This window comes from Catharus ustulatus, chromosome 2, assembly GCF_009819885.2.
Source record: "Catharus ustulatus isolate bCatUst1 chromosome 2, bCatUst1.pri.v2, whole genome shotgun sequence".
Classification (NCBI taxonomy): domain Eukaryota; kingdom Metazoa; phylum Chordata; class Aves; order Passeriformes; family Turdidae; genus Catharus; species Catharus ustulatus.
The window spans coordinates 97,347,159-97,365,135 of record NC_046222.1 but is presented as its reverse complement, the minus strand read 5'-3'; the positions used below and the strand labels follow the sequence as shown (position 1 = coordinate 97,365,135).

Below are 17,977 nucleotides of genomic sequence, written 5' to 3'. Positions count from 1 at the left end.
ATTACATAATTAGTTTTAAGAAGGGTGTTGAAAATCACCAGTATTAAAGCAAATCCCAAAAAATCTTTTGAATTTTTTTTTTATTACTAGAAAGTTTCTTTGAATTTGCGCCAACGACATCATTCTATACAGCAAGCTGGTGAAAGCTTCAGCATGAACTATTTTAGAACCTTATATTAGTTGGACAGCCATGCTACTTATAAATTCCTAGAAAGGTTCCCAAAAGGATCATGAATAGCAAAACGCCACAGATCTCTTGGCATACCACTTCAGCTTTCTGAACTTCACAATTTCACATTGGCTAAATTGATTTCCAGGCAGCATAAAGGAATCCAACCTTCAAATCTCATTTCAAAAGCCAATGGTATCCACTGTAGTTTGGACAAAGATACGCTGTGCTCCTTTTATGCCTGTTGCTAGAGCCTTTAATTATTTGCTCTCCCCTTCTTGCTCGAGTTTCTCTCTATTCATCAGGGCTGGATCAGCCTTGTGACAGGCATGTGGGACCTGCAGTTCCAGTTTATAATCATTATCAGAAAAGAAGTCAAAGATAAATCACTTAAAAAGCAATCTGATTGACAGAGAAATGAATCTCTTTGCTGAGAAAACAGTACAAAATTGTGTCCAATAACAGTCATGATTCACAGCCTGATTTTTATTCTAGTCATTAATGGCCATTAACGAAGCAATACAGAGCAGCTGTGCCTGCTATTCTGCAGAGATAACTACTCCATCTAGAGCACTGGGGAGATCTCAGCAGTGGCAGGATGGCACCACGTGGTGCTTGGTGAGTCCAGCCACAGTGCTTGCCAGCTGGCACGAGAATCCCTGTCACCAGCTATTGCTGGGATGGTCCCTCTGTGAACAGCAAATGCTGCTGGAACTGAATGCTAAGGGGCTGCTCCACAGCCAGGAACAAGTATTGGATGTGATGGTTCTAAGATTGGCATGGCTCTTGTTAGACACCACTGTGGGCTGGGAATGAAAGTGTTGGAAAATGAAGGAAACAGTTGATGTTATTAAAAATGTGATGAGCAGTGAAGTGTGGTGAACAGTTGATGCTACCCTGACAGGTTTGAGACTCATCTGCCAGCATTGCTCAGCCTTCTGATGGCCGTGTGAAGATGCATGCAAAGGGTGGTTGAACACCAAAACAAATGTGTGAGCTGAAACTGGACTCAGTGTAAGGCTGGAGCAACTACACAGACAACCGTGCAACTACTTCAGATTGGCACTGCTATACCTGAGAGCAGACTCCTCTTGCACATGGTTTGTACCAGCATTCACAGCCCACAGAATAGATTATTTTTTAAAACAGATTCAGCAGAATCCCATGTCCTACGCCAGGAGAGATTAGAAAGCTGAGCCAATAAATATACCCCAAAAGCATGCAATATGCTCTGTAGGCCACAGCATGATTACAACCACACTAGCAAACATCAGGAGTAAAACTTCTGAAACTACTGGCACTAAATTGGTGTAAAGTTGACATAAGGCTGGAACCAGTTGTTACAGAGAAAAAATAACAGCCTGGTTTGGCTAATCCCTGCCAAACACTGAGGGAAAACATATTAAGCTGGAAATCTAGGATGTTCTATCACCTTACAGGCAGCACAGAACAGAGAGCAGAGGTGAGACCTTATGCATGTATGTATGGCTTCTCTGGAAAGAGAACTTGAAGGAGCAGTCCAAATGGTGTAAAAGAATGACGGGTGGGAGCTTAGTTTTTTGCACTGGATACTCAAGAAAGAATTTTCTCTGCCCCTCTTGATTTAATTCTTACACATAAAAATGATTACATTTACATCTTTGGCCTTTTATTTGGAGAGTGTTGTATCCCCAGGAGATATAAATAGGTAAATGGCAGAAGCACCCTGCAGCACTCCTCATGAAGATCTTGCAAAGTAGACTTCATTTCCTTGCAATATACCTCTGGAACAATGGAACATTTTAATTTTGAAAAATATAGCAAAAGAAATTAGGAAGAGGAAATACCAAATATCCTTCCTTTGTTTTCTTTTACTGTACTAGTATATTCTGAGTGCATAGTAATAAAGGGGATGGGGAAAAACAAAGCCCAGTAAAAGAACAACAACAGAACCAAATTATACAGAAGCTCCCTATATTTGACTTTCCTTCTTATAGCTTCTCTTTAGAGGAAAACTCTTCTTTATTATATGTTTATAAGTAAAATCCAATCACAAGTGTGTGGTAGCCTTAAATGAGTTGCAGTACAGAAATAGGTTATATTAGTTTGCAGAAATGTTATGCCAATGTAACCCCTCTGCCAGAGGAAGGAACAAATAATGTAAAAGAAGCTGAGACCTGGTCCAGCATCTTCAGATGCAAACTGAGACATTCAAGTGATGCATATTGCTCAAAGTGACAAATCACATCTACAGCTCTGCAGTGCTCAGGACTCTGTGCAGAGGAACTGACTGCATCAGCAGGTGAGCTATAATCTGGGCTAAACAGGAACCTTCATCAGCACAGGTGACAGCTAAAATTAGCACGGAGAAAACTGATGAAAACATGATGGTGAAGTCCCAAGATGAAAAATAGATTATTCACTGTCAGGGAGAACAATAGACAGGACATAAAACCTGTTACAAGGTGACAGTGTGTGTAGTGGAAGGAGCTAAAGAAGAAAATAGCATTAGAAGATGTTCTCCCCAAAGCTCCTTGGGGAAAACACAGTAATCACGGTTAAAAGAATGCCAACAGTAACATGAGGGGTGAAAACAAAGAAAATTGAGAGACTGAGAGTAGAGCTATACAGCAGGAAGAAATGGTCCATGTGAGAATGACATTGGACAGCCCAGAAAATGAGAACTATAACTATACAAAGGTAGTTATTGTAAAGGAGGTTTTCTAATATATGGCACCAAATATATCTAGGAAAGGACCTGCTCTAACAAAAAAGACCACAATTGTCTGGCATACCTATTAAATTTCTTAAGACTGAGCATGCAAGGAATACTTCAAGCAGACAAGGAAGACTGCATGTCAGAGAAGTTACCAGTGTACCTCTGGGCAGGCAGTGAGAAAAACGATGCACCAGAAAATATATATTTACTGATAAGGTCTCAGAGGTAACTTCTGGCAAACTTTGTGTTAGTGCATGGCTGTTACCTCTCACTAAGCAGCCCACTTTCTCACAGAGATTCACAGCTCCGTGGAGGCTGGCTAGTCGCAGGGTTTGCAGTGTTTGCAATCAAACACTTCACTTGCTATGGAACAAAAGTGCTTACAAATCCTTTGTTAAATAAATATGAGAAAGTATACAGTCTAGGAAATTGCATTCTGCTGAGAAACACTGCATGAGTGAAAAAGATGTTACATTCGGTGAGAAAATTACATGCTGCAAATAATTCATTCAGCTATAATAAGTAGCTTCAAAAGAGGAGGTCAGTAAAATCCTGGTGAAGGATATTTTTATCATCTATTTCATATTCATTTTCAGCATAACTGTTATTACTTTATGTGATACTATAACAGCCACAGACAGTCAAAATAAAACAGAAAATGACAATGAACAGGTTCTCCATGGCATTCACTGCCATAAATTAACAATAGGGGATATGATTTATTTTACTGCGAGTTTCTTGATATGCATGAAACCCATCTAATGTCAACACAAATTGCTAGGGAGGGGAGTGGGAGGCAAAAAGCAGGTGGGGAGGTAGGGGTGAAAGGGAAAACGTGACATTTTAAATCCAAAGGAAATTACAACATCTCAGTTTTTTCTCATTCCAGCGGGAATTTATTGAACGTTTTGGTTTTAAAAAAACCCAAAGACTGTTTTTTAAATGTCTGGTTTTTACTGTCTTTATGTTCTTAAAATAGGAAATACTATTATGATGATAGTGCATTTCAACTGCTAATTGGTATATGGTATGATGCAATATACATTTTGAAGCTGAATGTAATTTTAAAACACTGGAACATCTGATTCAATAAGGAACATTAAAATACACATTTCCATTAGATTTTTTTTTTCTGAAATTTGAGTCATTCTTGGGGAACATTTCAATGCAGATGAAATGCATGCTTTTTAGAGGGAAAAAAAATGTTCTCAGAAAGCATGTAGCCAGTTCTACTTGTTGAGCTTCCCTAGCTTTATACCAGCCTTGCTATTTGTGGCACACACAGTGCAGGGAGGCCAGGACAACCACGAAGGTGTCCCACCAGTCCCAGCACCCCTGTGCTGCTGGCTCAGCTGCCAGCACCGCATGTGATGCCAGTGCCCCATCACTCCCTAACAAAGCAGATTTCTGAACATTTCTTAAAAACCTGTGCCCCTACCTTGGTGAAGGTCAGGCAATCCTTGTCTTGATCTTTATCCTTTATTTCGAAGTCATAAAGTGCTTTGCCCTGAGGTGGAGCTTGTGGCAGGGGCTTGATGCACTGGATGTAGCTGGCGGGGAAGAAGCCGTGGTTGCCATTGAGCTCCCCATGGTACCAGTTCTCGTCCACCTTGCGCCGCAGGATGATGATGTCCCCCTTGTTGAACTTGAGGTCTCCAGGCTCTTTTCCCTCATATGTGTACAGGGCTTTTCCATAGGGAAGCTGAGAAACACTCTGGGGATACAAAACAAACACCTTTAAGCAACCTCCAGCCAGCACCAATATCTTTCTCAGAGTCATTATTTAGCTAGAAGCAAACCGATCAGCCATGATCATTTACCAAATTACCCAATGACTGCAGCAGACTGCCACATAATCCTACACGCTGGATCTCAGGAAAATTAGGATGTACATGGTGGTAAGCCTGAGAAAGTAGGTGTGTTACATCAGAGCACTGTCCATCTCATGTAGCTCAGCTGAAACATGCAGTACCTCTTACACCACCAAGCAGCATCACTTCATTTGCAAAATATCTTATGTAAGCAGAACTATATGTTTAAACAACTAAAACTGGACATGTCTAAAAGTAAAATATTAGACATTTTGACCATCAGGGTTGCTTTGGTTTCTGAAGATCAGAAGAGAGACAAAACAATACAAGCTTGATGAGTTGCAGGGTTATAAAGGCTGGCAAATGTTAATTTTTCATTGCATTTGTTTGAGCAACTCCAAACATTTTTGAGTTTGAAGCTTTTTGTTTAGCTTTTGATTCTGTAACCAAATACTCTTATTTCTTTCAAAATCCCCAAGTCTCATGCTACTCACTGAGGGCTACTGTAAACAGTTATAATATTCTTTGTTGCTTATGAATTAATGTCCTTGTGGAAAAGTGGGGTAGGCAGAATGCCTCAAATATTTATTTTAGAACTAAAAAGAGCTCTGAGGCTTTCACTCTTATTAAAAGAATTAAACACACTTACTGAAAAATCATGGCCCATGAGAAAAAGAAAAAAAAAAAGGCTAAAAAGTTCATTGTTTGGTGTGATAGAAGAGAGCAACCTATTTGATGGAAGTCACCTGAGTGTGAAGAATTTTTCCCAGAGTTCATTTTGTCCCAGTAAAGATAGATTATCTCACCCATGCTGTGACTGCATAAACAACGTTTAGCTGGAAGTACCCATTTATGCAGCCCCTGTCCTCCTCATCTGCTTGCTCCTCTTTCTGCTGAGTCCCACAGAGCAGGGTAACTGTGTTGGACACAGCTTCCTTCTGCTTTGGTCCTATAACAGTTCTTTAACCCACACTGGAGTAGGAAAGGTGTATTGCTGTATTATCCTATACCATTTTTCATTTTATTGAATTAGAACTAGGAGTCAGCTTGTAAATATATAGCAGCACATAACACAAGGGACGTTGGAGGGGTCCTATAAAGTCAACCTTCTGTAAGAGCCTTTTTTTTCAGAGTTGTATTTACAAAAATGACAGTTTTCTTTGCATACACATGCCTTTGAGTAGTCTGTTCCCTGCTGTGCATCATGCTTGTCAATGAGGTGTTCTATAGAGACAATGAAAAAGTAAAGCTATATTTAATAAAACACCCTGGTATTCCCCCAGGTGTTTCTTATGCCTGTACTTCTGGATGGTATTTCTGTGCCTAAAATAACACTCAGATGCTTTCCCCTGGGGGAAGGTGGAGTGGCCTGACAGAAACACTGCATTTCCAGAGAATGAGATACTGGGATGACTTGTCACAGTATTTGTTAAAACCACAAGCAGAGGCATTTCCCAATTCCAATGGGTGCTTTAAATGGACCTGCTCTGGTGGGGTGGTTTTATGCCCTTACACCTGCACGTTTTGGCAGGAGGAGCAGCACAGCCCGCTGCCTGCAGGCGCCTCCGCCCGCTTCTGGGCGCCAGATGGTCACTGCAGCAGGCAGACACCACACTGATCAAAGAGCAACTTCCTTCAGTGCACCTCCACACACAGGTGTTAACCCACTCATTTTTAATGGGAAAGGCTTTAGCAGCTGTGCAGGTCTTGGAAAGCTGTGTGACAGATCTTTTTTCCTTGAGCCCACAGTGAAGGAGATAGACAGGCACAGCTCTTCAGGGCACTATCCATGTTGTCTGGAGGGGGATTTAATTTCATTCAGATGTGTCCCCAGTTCTAACTTTACCCATTAGCAATTTGCAGTTCCTCTGTTTGCTCTGTATTCTTATGGATTTTGCTGTATCTGAATGGAGCTACACACTTAAATACCAGTTATTTTGGAAGCTCCTTCAAACATAACTAAAAAAGCATAAAATCAACAGCCAGATAACAAAGCATCAAACAATCTCTGCCAAACCAGTGGCAGCATCCTACTGATATTTTTCTCTCTGCCAGGATGGTTATTTCCCTTGAAAGCAAAGTTTTCCCCCCCTACACAGCATTTTAAAGATTAAGCATACACTCCTTAGGTAAGGCATAGGTTGCATTACTCATTTGAAACTAGAAAAAAACCCCCACACTAAGCTGAAACACTGCAGAGCCTTGTAGTAATTTAGAAAGAAAAGAATCACTACTTTAATTCATGCTGGGAGAAGACAATTTATCAAAGTAAGAGTAAGACTACTGCCAGGTGCACACTGCTGATCCAGAAACATGCCTGGCAAACATGGTCTGTATCACTTACCCTAGACAGGACCTTCCTAATCCCAAGATCTTTGTAGCAATTCAAGGTCAGATCACTTTCTTTACTTTTTAGCAACTTTCTCTTCCCAAGCCCCATTTTACTGCATAAAAAGGCAACAGCCCCCAGTGGTACAGAAGAAGAAAGTGGATTTTACTCCATCCAGTCTGCACACTTCATCAATGAAATTCTTATGTAACACGTGCTTGGTTTTTATTGATAATTAATTGATCTGGCTAGAAGATGATTCACGTCCCTGTTTTTATCTTCACCTGATGCAAATGAAGACTTTTAAGGAAAAAAGCCTCAACTGCCAGACATAAATTTGAAATCTGGCATTGCTTTATTTGGAGACCTTAATGTGGGAATTTGCAGTTTATGTGCTTGTGTTCCTCTCCTCTTTCATGGGCTTATCCGTGGACCATGACACCTAGGAACTGTCCTATACAGAGAAGATCTGGGCAACTGACAATGGGAAAAGCTGTTCCAATTATCAGCTACAGCTTTTCTAATTCTGAATCACAGCTTTTTGAATAAAAACTCTGTAGAGGCACTTTTTAAGGTGAACATGTTATTTAATGGAAAAGATACCCTCCTACTGAAAAATCAAGACAATTCCCAGGCTTTCTGTTAGGCTCTATGTAACCATTTTTATTTGAGCATTCCACTTAAACCTTAAATTTACTGTGGCCCAGGTACCTGTGTCCTCTAATCCTTTCCAAATAAAGTTACTTAAAGTTCTGTTCTAAAGCTTTAAGTGTCTGCTCAAATCAACCAAAGAGAGAAATTTAATACCACAATAACGAAAAAAACAAACCAAAACCCAAAACCAACAAAAAGCCCAAAATATCACCAACCAACCCCAAACACCCAAGACAAACTCTTGAAGCTTCTTTGATGTCATATTCTGGTCAAAAGATCTAGCTTTCAGTGGACTTCTCATGGTCACATTATATTTAATGGTTCCTAAGAAGCATATTTTTGCAAATTTCCCTTTATTGTTCCTATTTTTGGTAAATTCATAAGTGAGAAGCAGATCAGATTCAGAAAGTTCCTCTGAACTACATTTGAAAGGAGGGAATATTAAGCATCTTTCAGAAATAGAATAAAAACAATCTCCGCTGCTCTTTGCTGGTTGTAATGTGGCTCTTAAAAATCTTCCTCTGCTCCTGATTATCGTCCTCATTGACAATCTTTGTGCAGGAAATTCTGGCCTATCCACCCCCCTTCTTCACTTGACTATCCCAACTCAAAGGAAAAGCGGTCGGCCAGGGCTGATATCCGACTGATGTGCAAACTCCCCAAGCCCTGCTGGGGAGCATGTCCTTCCCATTTTGTATTCAGAACCTCGGCTCATGCCCTGTTCTATTTCCCCTCAGGACTTGGTTCCATGAAACAGCATTTCAGTCAGAAATCATCACCTCCCCATGCTTCCCTCCAAGTCAGCCCTTGACCTGTCCTTCACTGTGAGGAGCTCCTGCCATCACCCCCGTCTCCAGCTGCCGTGAAATCTGGTTGGGAATAATGCAGGTGGCTGCAAAATTAAACAGCCCCAACATCTGACTGCATCAAGTAGTTGATTCACCCTGCTGGTTTATTGTGATGCTAACTGGCATTTGGCTATGATGTGTATTAAATTTCAAAACCCTGTGTGGGTGTGTATAGAAATAAAAAATTTAAGAAAGGAAGAAAGGAAGGGATGAAGTCACAGTCAATGGCAACAGCCAGTTTCTTTTTCCTGCCACTAAATCCATGCTGGCACAATGCTGAATACTGCCAAAGGTTTCTTTTCTATTTCAGCAATCAATACTGACGTGAAAGCCTGAAGCGTTAATATGCTGAAAATCTCCCTTGCAGAAGACTCAATGATATGTTGGCAACTCAATCATTCTGCATTTGTGTTTCAGCAATGTCAAATGGCAGCAGTTAAGCAGAAACCTGCTGGCAAATTGACAAACAACAGCCATGAAGCAATTAACTGGCAAAGCTGGAGCATTCTTCATTATGTATCCTGAAGAACAAAAGGAATGGGAAAAAACCCAAACATACTTGCTTCCAATAAGTTCTCCCAGTAGAAAGCTTAGTAGAATGTGAGCTGCACAGATAGAGTACGTCTTCAGTTTTTAAAAGTTACAGAAAATAAACATTTTCCCAATGTGCTCAAAAGCAATGCAGGCTCCAACAGGGATCAGACCCTGCCAACTTCTGCAGGACTGGATGGGAGAAAAAAAGAGGTTCTAATGCATGTCCAAAGTACCATGCAGGTGCCTATAAAACAAGAAATAGAAAATAAAATAAATAGGGCAAGGTATGCAGCTACTAAACCCAGACAGAAATACTACGATCCAACCCTTCTCTCAAACTAAGTTTGTGTTTAGATCCTTGAAAGCCAAGAAACCTCTTGAGACTCCAGCTACAACTCCTCTCTACAAAGCAAAGCAGAGGATTGTTTTCCTGCAGTGTGAAAGCCATGTTAATGCTTAAGGGTAATTCGTCTTGCCCAAGCTCTTGCCTTGTGCAGCTCAAGCTATGCAAAGAATGGAAAACTCAACCTTTCTGTTTCAAGCCCTTCCCTTGCACAGGAGAATCTCCAAGAGGCAGGTATGATGCTGCCTGCCCCATGGGACAGCAGTGTCACCGGAACCCTATGCCAACAGGATGAAAAAAATCAAAGAATTGGAGAAATGCAAAAACCCTCCTCTTTCCCTTTGCTTCATGGGTCTTGATCAATTAAAAGTCGTTATAGAAAAGGAAAAACTAATAAAAAGTAATTAAAAGCATGCACATCTCAGTAGTAAAATACAGTCAAATACAAGCTATTACTATAGAGCACAAATAATAATTAAAATACATAGTGCTAATTTTTTGCTCCATTGCTCTGAAGCATCACACATTGCTCTGAATTTCCCAGTCTACATAAGCAAAGATTCAGTGGTGACGGTTTGGACTGAATTTACATTTTCAAACTGGTAGGAAACTCCCCACAAGCAGGCTGGGTAGCACTTCAGCATATGGTCTCCTGACATCCATAAGAACTCTGCAGAAATCCCAGCAGCTGTGCTGGAGAGGACAGGGATTGTGTGATGGAGCATCCATCAGCAGGAGTGATGGAGCATCCATCAGCAGGACTGCTGAGGAGGAGACGGGCTACTCCCTGTAACTACCCTATTACTGGGATCTCCAAAACCCCAATTCAAATCAGTTGAGAGCAATTCAAATCATGAGCCTGCTCTGATCCCTTTAGGACAGAAAAGTGGAAGGCAGTCTGGCACAGCAAACAACTGCATTGTGCTGGCAATGACAGCCGTGTCTGCCGGACTTGGCAGGGGCAGCAGGGCTGTGCCCTGTCTGCTTGCCTCTCACCACCCTGCCCACTGCACTTGCTCTCAGTTTTCCAGAGCAACACTTTCCACCTAAATTAAAACATGTCTCTAGTCAGCCCAAGGAAGCAGGAGAGAGCACTTGCACATGCAGCAAGCTGAAGAAACAAGGGGTCGAGGCAAACTTTAGACAGTGTTGTTAAAACAAAAAATGTATACTACCACCAGATCTGTGACCTGCAGAGTTTTAAGAGGCTTTTTTCCTCAAGAGGAACTTTCAGGGTGACAGATCATAAATCATAATCATATCTCACAGCAAAAACTCTCAAAAGTGTACATCTTCTTACATCTTCTGTGTAAGATGGTTTGTCTTACGTGCAGTGATTCAGAAGTACAGGTCACCTGTCCAACATATTTCAACAGTGACACTGCAGCATTTTGCATTCACAGAAAGTTAATTACAGGAAAATTAATCAAAAAGAATCTAAATTCGCACAAAGAAGGAAAGACAAAACCCAGTTATATGCTATTAGTCAGCTCTGCATGACAGATCAGTAAAAGCCTGAAAAATCACACTTCGCATGTACAACCTTTTTGAAATCAACTTTAAGAATGGAAGTATTTAAGATGACAATAGAAACAGCACCATGGAGAACGAAAACTGAATGGAATAGTTTATACACTCTGGAAAGTGGCATGTTTATTGATAGTGCCATATAGGTATTAATTAATCACAATAAAAAAAAAAACAACTTAACTAAAGCCTTACTGTTTTGACTGTTTGACTGTTAATTAATATTTAGGCCCTGACCCTTGCTGATGGTGGTGCAGATGGGCTGCAGTCCTTGTGACACCTGAAGACACATGCAGACAACATGCATGAGGTGCACATGGCTCCCACCTGGAGTAGAAGGTAAATGCTTTTCCAAAACTAAAAGGTCTTGGGAAAGTCTCTACACATTTGCAAGAGGAGCCTTTATACATGGAGAGGAAGTGTCCAAACAGATTAGGAGCCTATCTGCCATTTCCAGAAATGACTTCTGCAATTAGCATGAAGATACCAGGGGAATTGCTCAACAGATGGAGCATGAAGGCAGGCAGGTACAGCATCATCCTAGCACATCGACATTGCTCTCCAATGAACAGGGAACAACAGTGCTCACCACCCCAGAACAGCACAGGATGGTGTTCATGCTCTTCAGCAACGGGCTGATGGAGCACAGACCGATCTTCCAAAAGAACAGTGTCTGCTGAGGTTATTTTGTAGTTTATCTGGCAAACAGGCACAACTTGCATTTCACCTTACAAGGTTCATCTTTGTACACTGCAAGATTAAAGAATGTTTCAATGTTTCTCATAGCAAATGCAGTTGATGCATGCAGTACAACTGGGAAAAAGGAGCAGGCTTTCCACTGCACAGCTTGTCACATAGATCTGTCTGGGATTCTCTGCTTTACCAACATCAGAGCTGAGTTAGTTTTACACTCCAATGCCATTTCTCTTAGAAACATTCACAACTTGAATGCAGGAGTGCATCTGATCTCATAATCACAGCTAATAGCTTTATGTGCTCTGCACATCTCGCATTGCTTCAACCCCTCACTCATTGTCTATCAATATTTATACATTTAAAGATCTCTCTTTTTTAGTAACCTGTTGTTTAAGCAAAGTATTTTCAAACTACATGCTCTCCTTTTAAACAACACGTGATATTTAGGGTCAGGCTGGATTTCCAGCAGTGAATTCACAGCTATGGCTGCCCAGAGACCTAGTGGGTAACACCAGCCAGCTGTTTAACCCTGTCAGCACAAAGTCCCTCCCCTTCTGCAAAACCCAAATGCTTCCAAACTCTCTGCTCTTTAATAAATGGTACTGTGAACACACTGCTGAAATTGTAGGTCAGCTTCTGGTTTCAGTTAAACCACTTTAATTCCATTGATCTTGATGAAGTGGTGTGGATGTATAGAAAATTCCCACCTGGTATAAAGATTTATCTTTCAAGTAATCTTCTCTGAAACAAAGCTGAATGCTTGGCAGTCTCAACCAAGGAAAATATTTAGTGATGACTTGTGCTGCCCATAGCCTTTACAAAAGCTAGGTATGTTCTAAGAATCTGTTCTTCACCTTCCAGGTAGAAAACATTCACTGGATCCTAAGGACCAAATTTGACCCTTATAATCCTGTGCAGGGATGTCAGTGAAAGGATTGGCTGCTGTGCCAATAACAACAGGCACTTCAGAGCAGAAGCTGGTCTACAAAACATTCCAAACAATATCTGACACAACTTTTAAGCCAAGTATGCAGTGTGGCTTCCTGAGAAACCATCAGACAAAATATGCCTCAGCTGACTGCCTCACAAGGGCAAGAGCCAGCAAACACTTCATGAGCTTCAGGAACTGGTGGTGGGTTAACACAGAAAAAACCACAAAAAACATTTTCCAGTGTGACTTTACTAAGCAAACTGACAGCCACATGCTATTTGAGCAGTTCAAAGAGGAAAGACAGCACAGTTGGCTACATTTATCCTGCCAGAGCCACCAATAGAGATAAATCGAATAGCAGCTCCCTTGAAGCTGCAGAGAAACACAGAAAACCCTCCTTATATTCAAGGCACTACAACATAATATATTTAAGGTTAACCTGTGTTCTCAATTCAAAGTGTCTTAAAACCTTTAAATAAACATGAAATCTCTCATTGATTACTCCCCAGATGACACCACTTTGGTCAGAACCATGACCCAGTTTTCTCAGCCACCTGACAGAAACAGTCCTTGCTTGCTTTTTAATAAAAGAGAAGAGTTAAAAGTCAGTTCCCTGGGCAATTTTGAGAACCTTAAGTTTACTTCAGGCTTCTGCACTTCCACAATGGCAGCAATTACAGCTCTGGAATTTTCCACAATTCCTTATGCTGTAGGTCACAGCAAGAAAAAAAAGAACACTTTGGGGAAAATACAAGAAGTATTGCATAAAAGGCCATAACATGAATCTCTGCTGTTACTGCTTCATTTGATCTTTCCTGGTGGAAGCACGGGATAGCTTACATTTTCCAGCAGTGTCTTTGTAACTCTGCTATGCAGCCCAATACCTCTGGTTTACTTTCCAGCCTTTCCACATCTTTCTTTTTGGCTCCTTGCCTTGTGACTCAAGTGTTTCCTAAGCAGAAACCCTCTCCCACTTCCACCCCAGAAAGGACTTTATGCTCCAGTCCTGCTACAGCTCATCAGAGCAGGGTTTCCTCCTGACAGAGACCTGGCGGGTCACAGCTCTGGTGTCCCACTCCCAGACCCTGCTTTTTTGGGACTTTTCTATAGCAATTTTTTCTCTCTCAGCTGGACCACAGAGAGGGGAGAGGGGTAAGGAAGGGTCTGGAGATGAACTTGCCCCAAAAATGGAGTGGGTAGCTGTATTTACCATCTGGCAAAGCTCCCAGAGCTCAACAGAGGGAGCCCCACTCCGGTGAATCTTGCCGGGATTGCTACCAGCAGAGAAGAGACTTCATTGTTTCTTTTTTTCTTTTTCTTTTTTTTTTTTTCTTTTTTTAAACATAAAGTCACACCAGGAAAATCTTTTTTGTCTCTTTCTCCCTCCCTTCACACAAATGTTAACTTAAAGGTTACCCAAAAGCTTCTTCCATCATTTCAATCACTGAGAATCAAAAATATTGGCGCCTGAAACAACACAAGCCACTCTGGCAGCCTCAGCTCACAGGCTGCAGGACCCAAAGAAAACAATCTAGAAAAATTTAAAAATTAAGGATTTTTTAAAATTAGTCTTTCTGAGGTGACACAGGTGGGGGATAATTCCTCCATACTGACACCTGCACTTACTGAAGAGTCTCTGAGGCTGTCAGAGTATTGGAAGGCCTGAAGGGTGAAACTGGGATGTTTTTTTACAGGGGATTGAGTAGGGTCAATGCAGGGTTTCCAAGGAGTATAGGGGAGGCAATATAAGACAAAAGATCATGAAAACCCTCTAATATGGGAATGGGATGAGCAAGTGCCCACCCAAAGAACCTGCCCTGTGGTGTCAGCGTGGTCTGTAAACTGCAATGGATAAAGAGGTGAAGGATGAGAAGCCAGCCTGGATTATATTTCTGATGAAGGGGAGGATCTGAAATTTCAATTTAACCTCAAACTTCTGCAAAAAATCACATTTGATTTACTTATGCAGCTTTTACTTTGTGCTTTATGATAAATAAATGTGGTGCCTAGGAAGCACCTCTTTCTGTTTTATCTTTTTCACTGCATGTGACCACAGAGCAGATTCCTGCACTATAAAACTGAAAATATATCCTCTGCTTTCCACTTGTCCAAAGTTTTCATAAGACAGCTGTAAAAAATGTACTCTAAGAGAACTTTCTGAGGTGATATTCACAGTTTCATAAATACTGTACTACCTGAACTGTGCCTTCCCTGAACTGACAGGGTGTTTGATAAATGCACTGTGGACTGCATACACAGTGGAGCTAAAGAACATGTTTCCTTGGTAGCTCAGTTGTAAACTTCAATAGGTGGATAAATTCCCATGTCACTAGAGAATATTTACAACTGAACCTTATTTATCAGCAGCGTGCCCTTCCCAATAGCCCACACAAATCCTGTTATACAAAAATGGCTATGGCTCTTTACTCATAGTTACATGAAAATCACAGAGGTTTCTTTTGCACCAGGACAGGTTTTACAGCCAGTGAGAAGAAACTGCATTAGGAGATGCTAATGTTGAAATATTCTTAGCTCAAAATGTCAGTGTGAGAGGAACTAGCTCATCCATATCTGCGCTGTGTGAGCAGCCTCCTCATCCCTTTGCTGTTGGAGACCTTCTTAAGTGAGACCCCACTGGGAGAGTCCATCCTCACATTGTCTGAAGAAACCTACATGATGACCCACTTGCCAGGAATTTAAAGAGATTATTTCCCCTCTGTTTGCTGTGATTAGCAATATGAAAATATCTGCTATCCAGTAAAAATGAGAAATTTGTGCTTTTTAAATCACAGCACTTCAGCCCTGATTATCAGAAGTATCCCTGTGGTTGTTATTCTCCCTCAAGGAGGACCTTATTTTTCAGAATCCTTGGTGGGACTGCAGGCTCCCTGACATCCCACACCCTGCCTCTACTTTGTTCTCCTATCCAGCTCCCGTGCCCTGAAATGACTCATTAGCTGCAATTTACTGACACAGGCTTTCTTCATGCAGATGAGTAGGAATTGCTTTCAGGCCTCAGTCCTGCTGACAGGACAGGCTGGCACCTTCCTGCATGTCAGCCAGCTGACTGCCAGGAGGGCTTTAATCAGCTCTCACTGACGTGTGCTGGCCACTCTGGACAGGGGTGCCCCACCGTGCTGAAGAGGTCAAAGAGCATCTTGCACTCCAGTGCTGCCAGTTCTCATCTTCTCTGGGGTGGAAAAGGCCCCTCCACTGCTGCTCTGGGCTCCCATTAGGAGCAGCTCAGCTTCTCCCCTGCGTGGAGCAAACCTCTGTGCAGTTTGATGTTTGGAAGCAATAGTAGTTGGAGCAGACAAGGAAAACATCAAGGAAGATACAAGGCTTCATAATGCAAATCATGCTTTTATATCATTCTCCCAAATCCCCTTTGGGAAGAGGAAAGTTGATTATCTACAGAATATGGGTCAAATTTATGCCTTAAGGATCTTTCAATGCTTTGCCTGCTTGCTGACATAGTATGGGGCTCCTCGCTGCCCTTTCAGGTTAATGCTTTCAAAGTGCTGTCCCTGGGCATCATCATCATCATCAGTTTCATAATATTACTAAAAAAATTAATTTCCTGCACCCACTCCCAGGAGTTTCTCTCATGCTGAACTTAATTGAGGCTTCCTCCTGCACTCTGAGGAATGATTAAAATGAATGCTGCACATGTTAGGAAGCACCTTGGATTTCAAACTCTGCATGATTTCTAATTAAAGAGACACACACAGGATGCTTGTGCTACATTTCACTCCTCTCCAAGGCTATTATTATTACATACATTTCAGCAGTAGTCAAAAGAGTCTCCTCTACCTCACATAATAGGATCCTTATTTAGACTGGATAATCACCAGGCGTTGATCTGGGTGAAAAATGTCTTTAGGAAAGGGAAAAGAAAAGGCTTGTTCTGTAACCAGCCCTCTGGCAGAGAGATTGATATTAATGACAGAAGTGTTTGAATTTCTGGCTAACCTGGAGTATATAGTATCCAATGTTCAGAACTTGTACTAATGAAGTACAATAAGTAAAACAGAAAAACCAGCTAGAAAACCCCCCTCCTAATCAGGGGTGCCTGATGCTCAGAGATTTTGGAGGGAAAGGCACAGGTATGTGAGTGTCAGAGCTACTCCCACACTTCTCTACCCACCATCTCTCTCCCAGTCTTCTGGTCTCTCTGTGCCTTGGTGGTAAATACTTGATTCTTGGACAAAACTGTTTAACTTCAGGTACAAGAGATGTCGGTCACCTTTACCTACCTCAGGAAATCTCAGGACCCAAGTGGCCAGGGAAGAAACAACCAGCACTGAAATCTTGCCCCAGTTAGTTAGATGTGTGTGTCATCAGCACCTACATTTGACATCAACAGAGCTGCGCAATGAAGCTAATACCCCTGCTTTTCTATGACAAAATATGGGGCTGTAAACCTCAGAGGGGAAAATATATCACATAGATGTGTTATTAACACAAATTCAGCTCCTAAACCCTATCTTGCCAAGCTGTGCAGTCATTTTGAAAACTGCAGCTACACCTTTGCTAGACGCAATGACCTTACTGTTTTCCAAGGCCAGCTTCTGACTTTGCTTATATGAATGTAAATACATCAAGTGCTTTCCCACAACTCATAATGACAGTACTCCTGATTGTCACTGTTGTGGCAGCACACTCAAGTTCTGTGGCAAATGACACCAGGGAAATGCTATGATAGCAATCCTACACTGCATTGCATGCATCTTTTACCACCAAGTAATACTTAAAATATGGGATCCATTTGCTTTTCCAATGTCTTGTGAAATGCTACAGGTCATAAATAATTCAAAGCAATAATAACAGGATGTCTGGGCATTTCTTTTTCAGGTTTAAGAAGGTAACTGTCTAACTTGGTGAAAGAAACTGCATTTACTGAAATTGTTTTCTCTGCTGATAAGGAAATGATTTTCAATTAGACACACTGCCTATTAGCAATAGAAAAAGACTTAACAAACTTAAAAACAAAGCAAACAGTGCCGGTGTATCCATTTTTATTACTTATTCATCTCTGTATGGTTCCACAGTCCTTCAGAATAGAATTCAACCCCTGTGCCTCTACCTTGGGTTAATGCTACAATCACAAGGATATTGTATAAAACAGGCTTCTTCTCTGTCCATGTTATAAAAGTGAAAAGCATTTTTCTTTTCAAAGACAGATTTCAGACACTACTTTAGGAAAGCATTAGGGTTTATCTCACAAAAGAAAGAAGAGATTTTGGCCCCTGAGAGGGGCAGAAGACACACAATCCTCAACACTGCCCTAGCAGCTAAATCAGCACATTTGCTTTCCCTCTCTCCTCCTTCAGTTAGCACCTCAGGCTCCCAGCCTGCCCTAACTCTTCTCACTGGGATTAGGTCCCTATTTCAGAACAGTGACTCTGGTATGGAAGCAAGATATCTTCAAAACACA

General features: G+C 41.4%; 1 protein-coding gene across 1 annotated transcript in view; it reads right to left on the bottom strand.

Moving 5' to 3' along the window:
- The window catches only part of SH3RF3 (SH3 domain containing ring finger 3), a 249,081-nt gene that overhangs the window by 90,546 nt on the left and 140,558 nt on the right, over nucleotides 1-17,977 (bottom strand). The window contains exon 2 of the mRNA XM_033051735.1: nucleotides 4,306-4,581. Within this exon, the coding sequence (XP_032907626.1) occupies nucleotides 4,306-4,581 (276 nt within the window). The remainder of the gene's footprint in view (nucleotides 1-4,305; nucleotides 4,582-17,977) is intronic.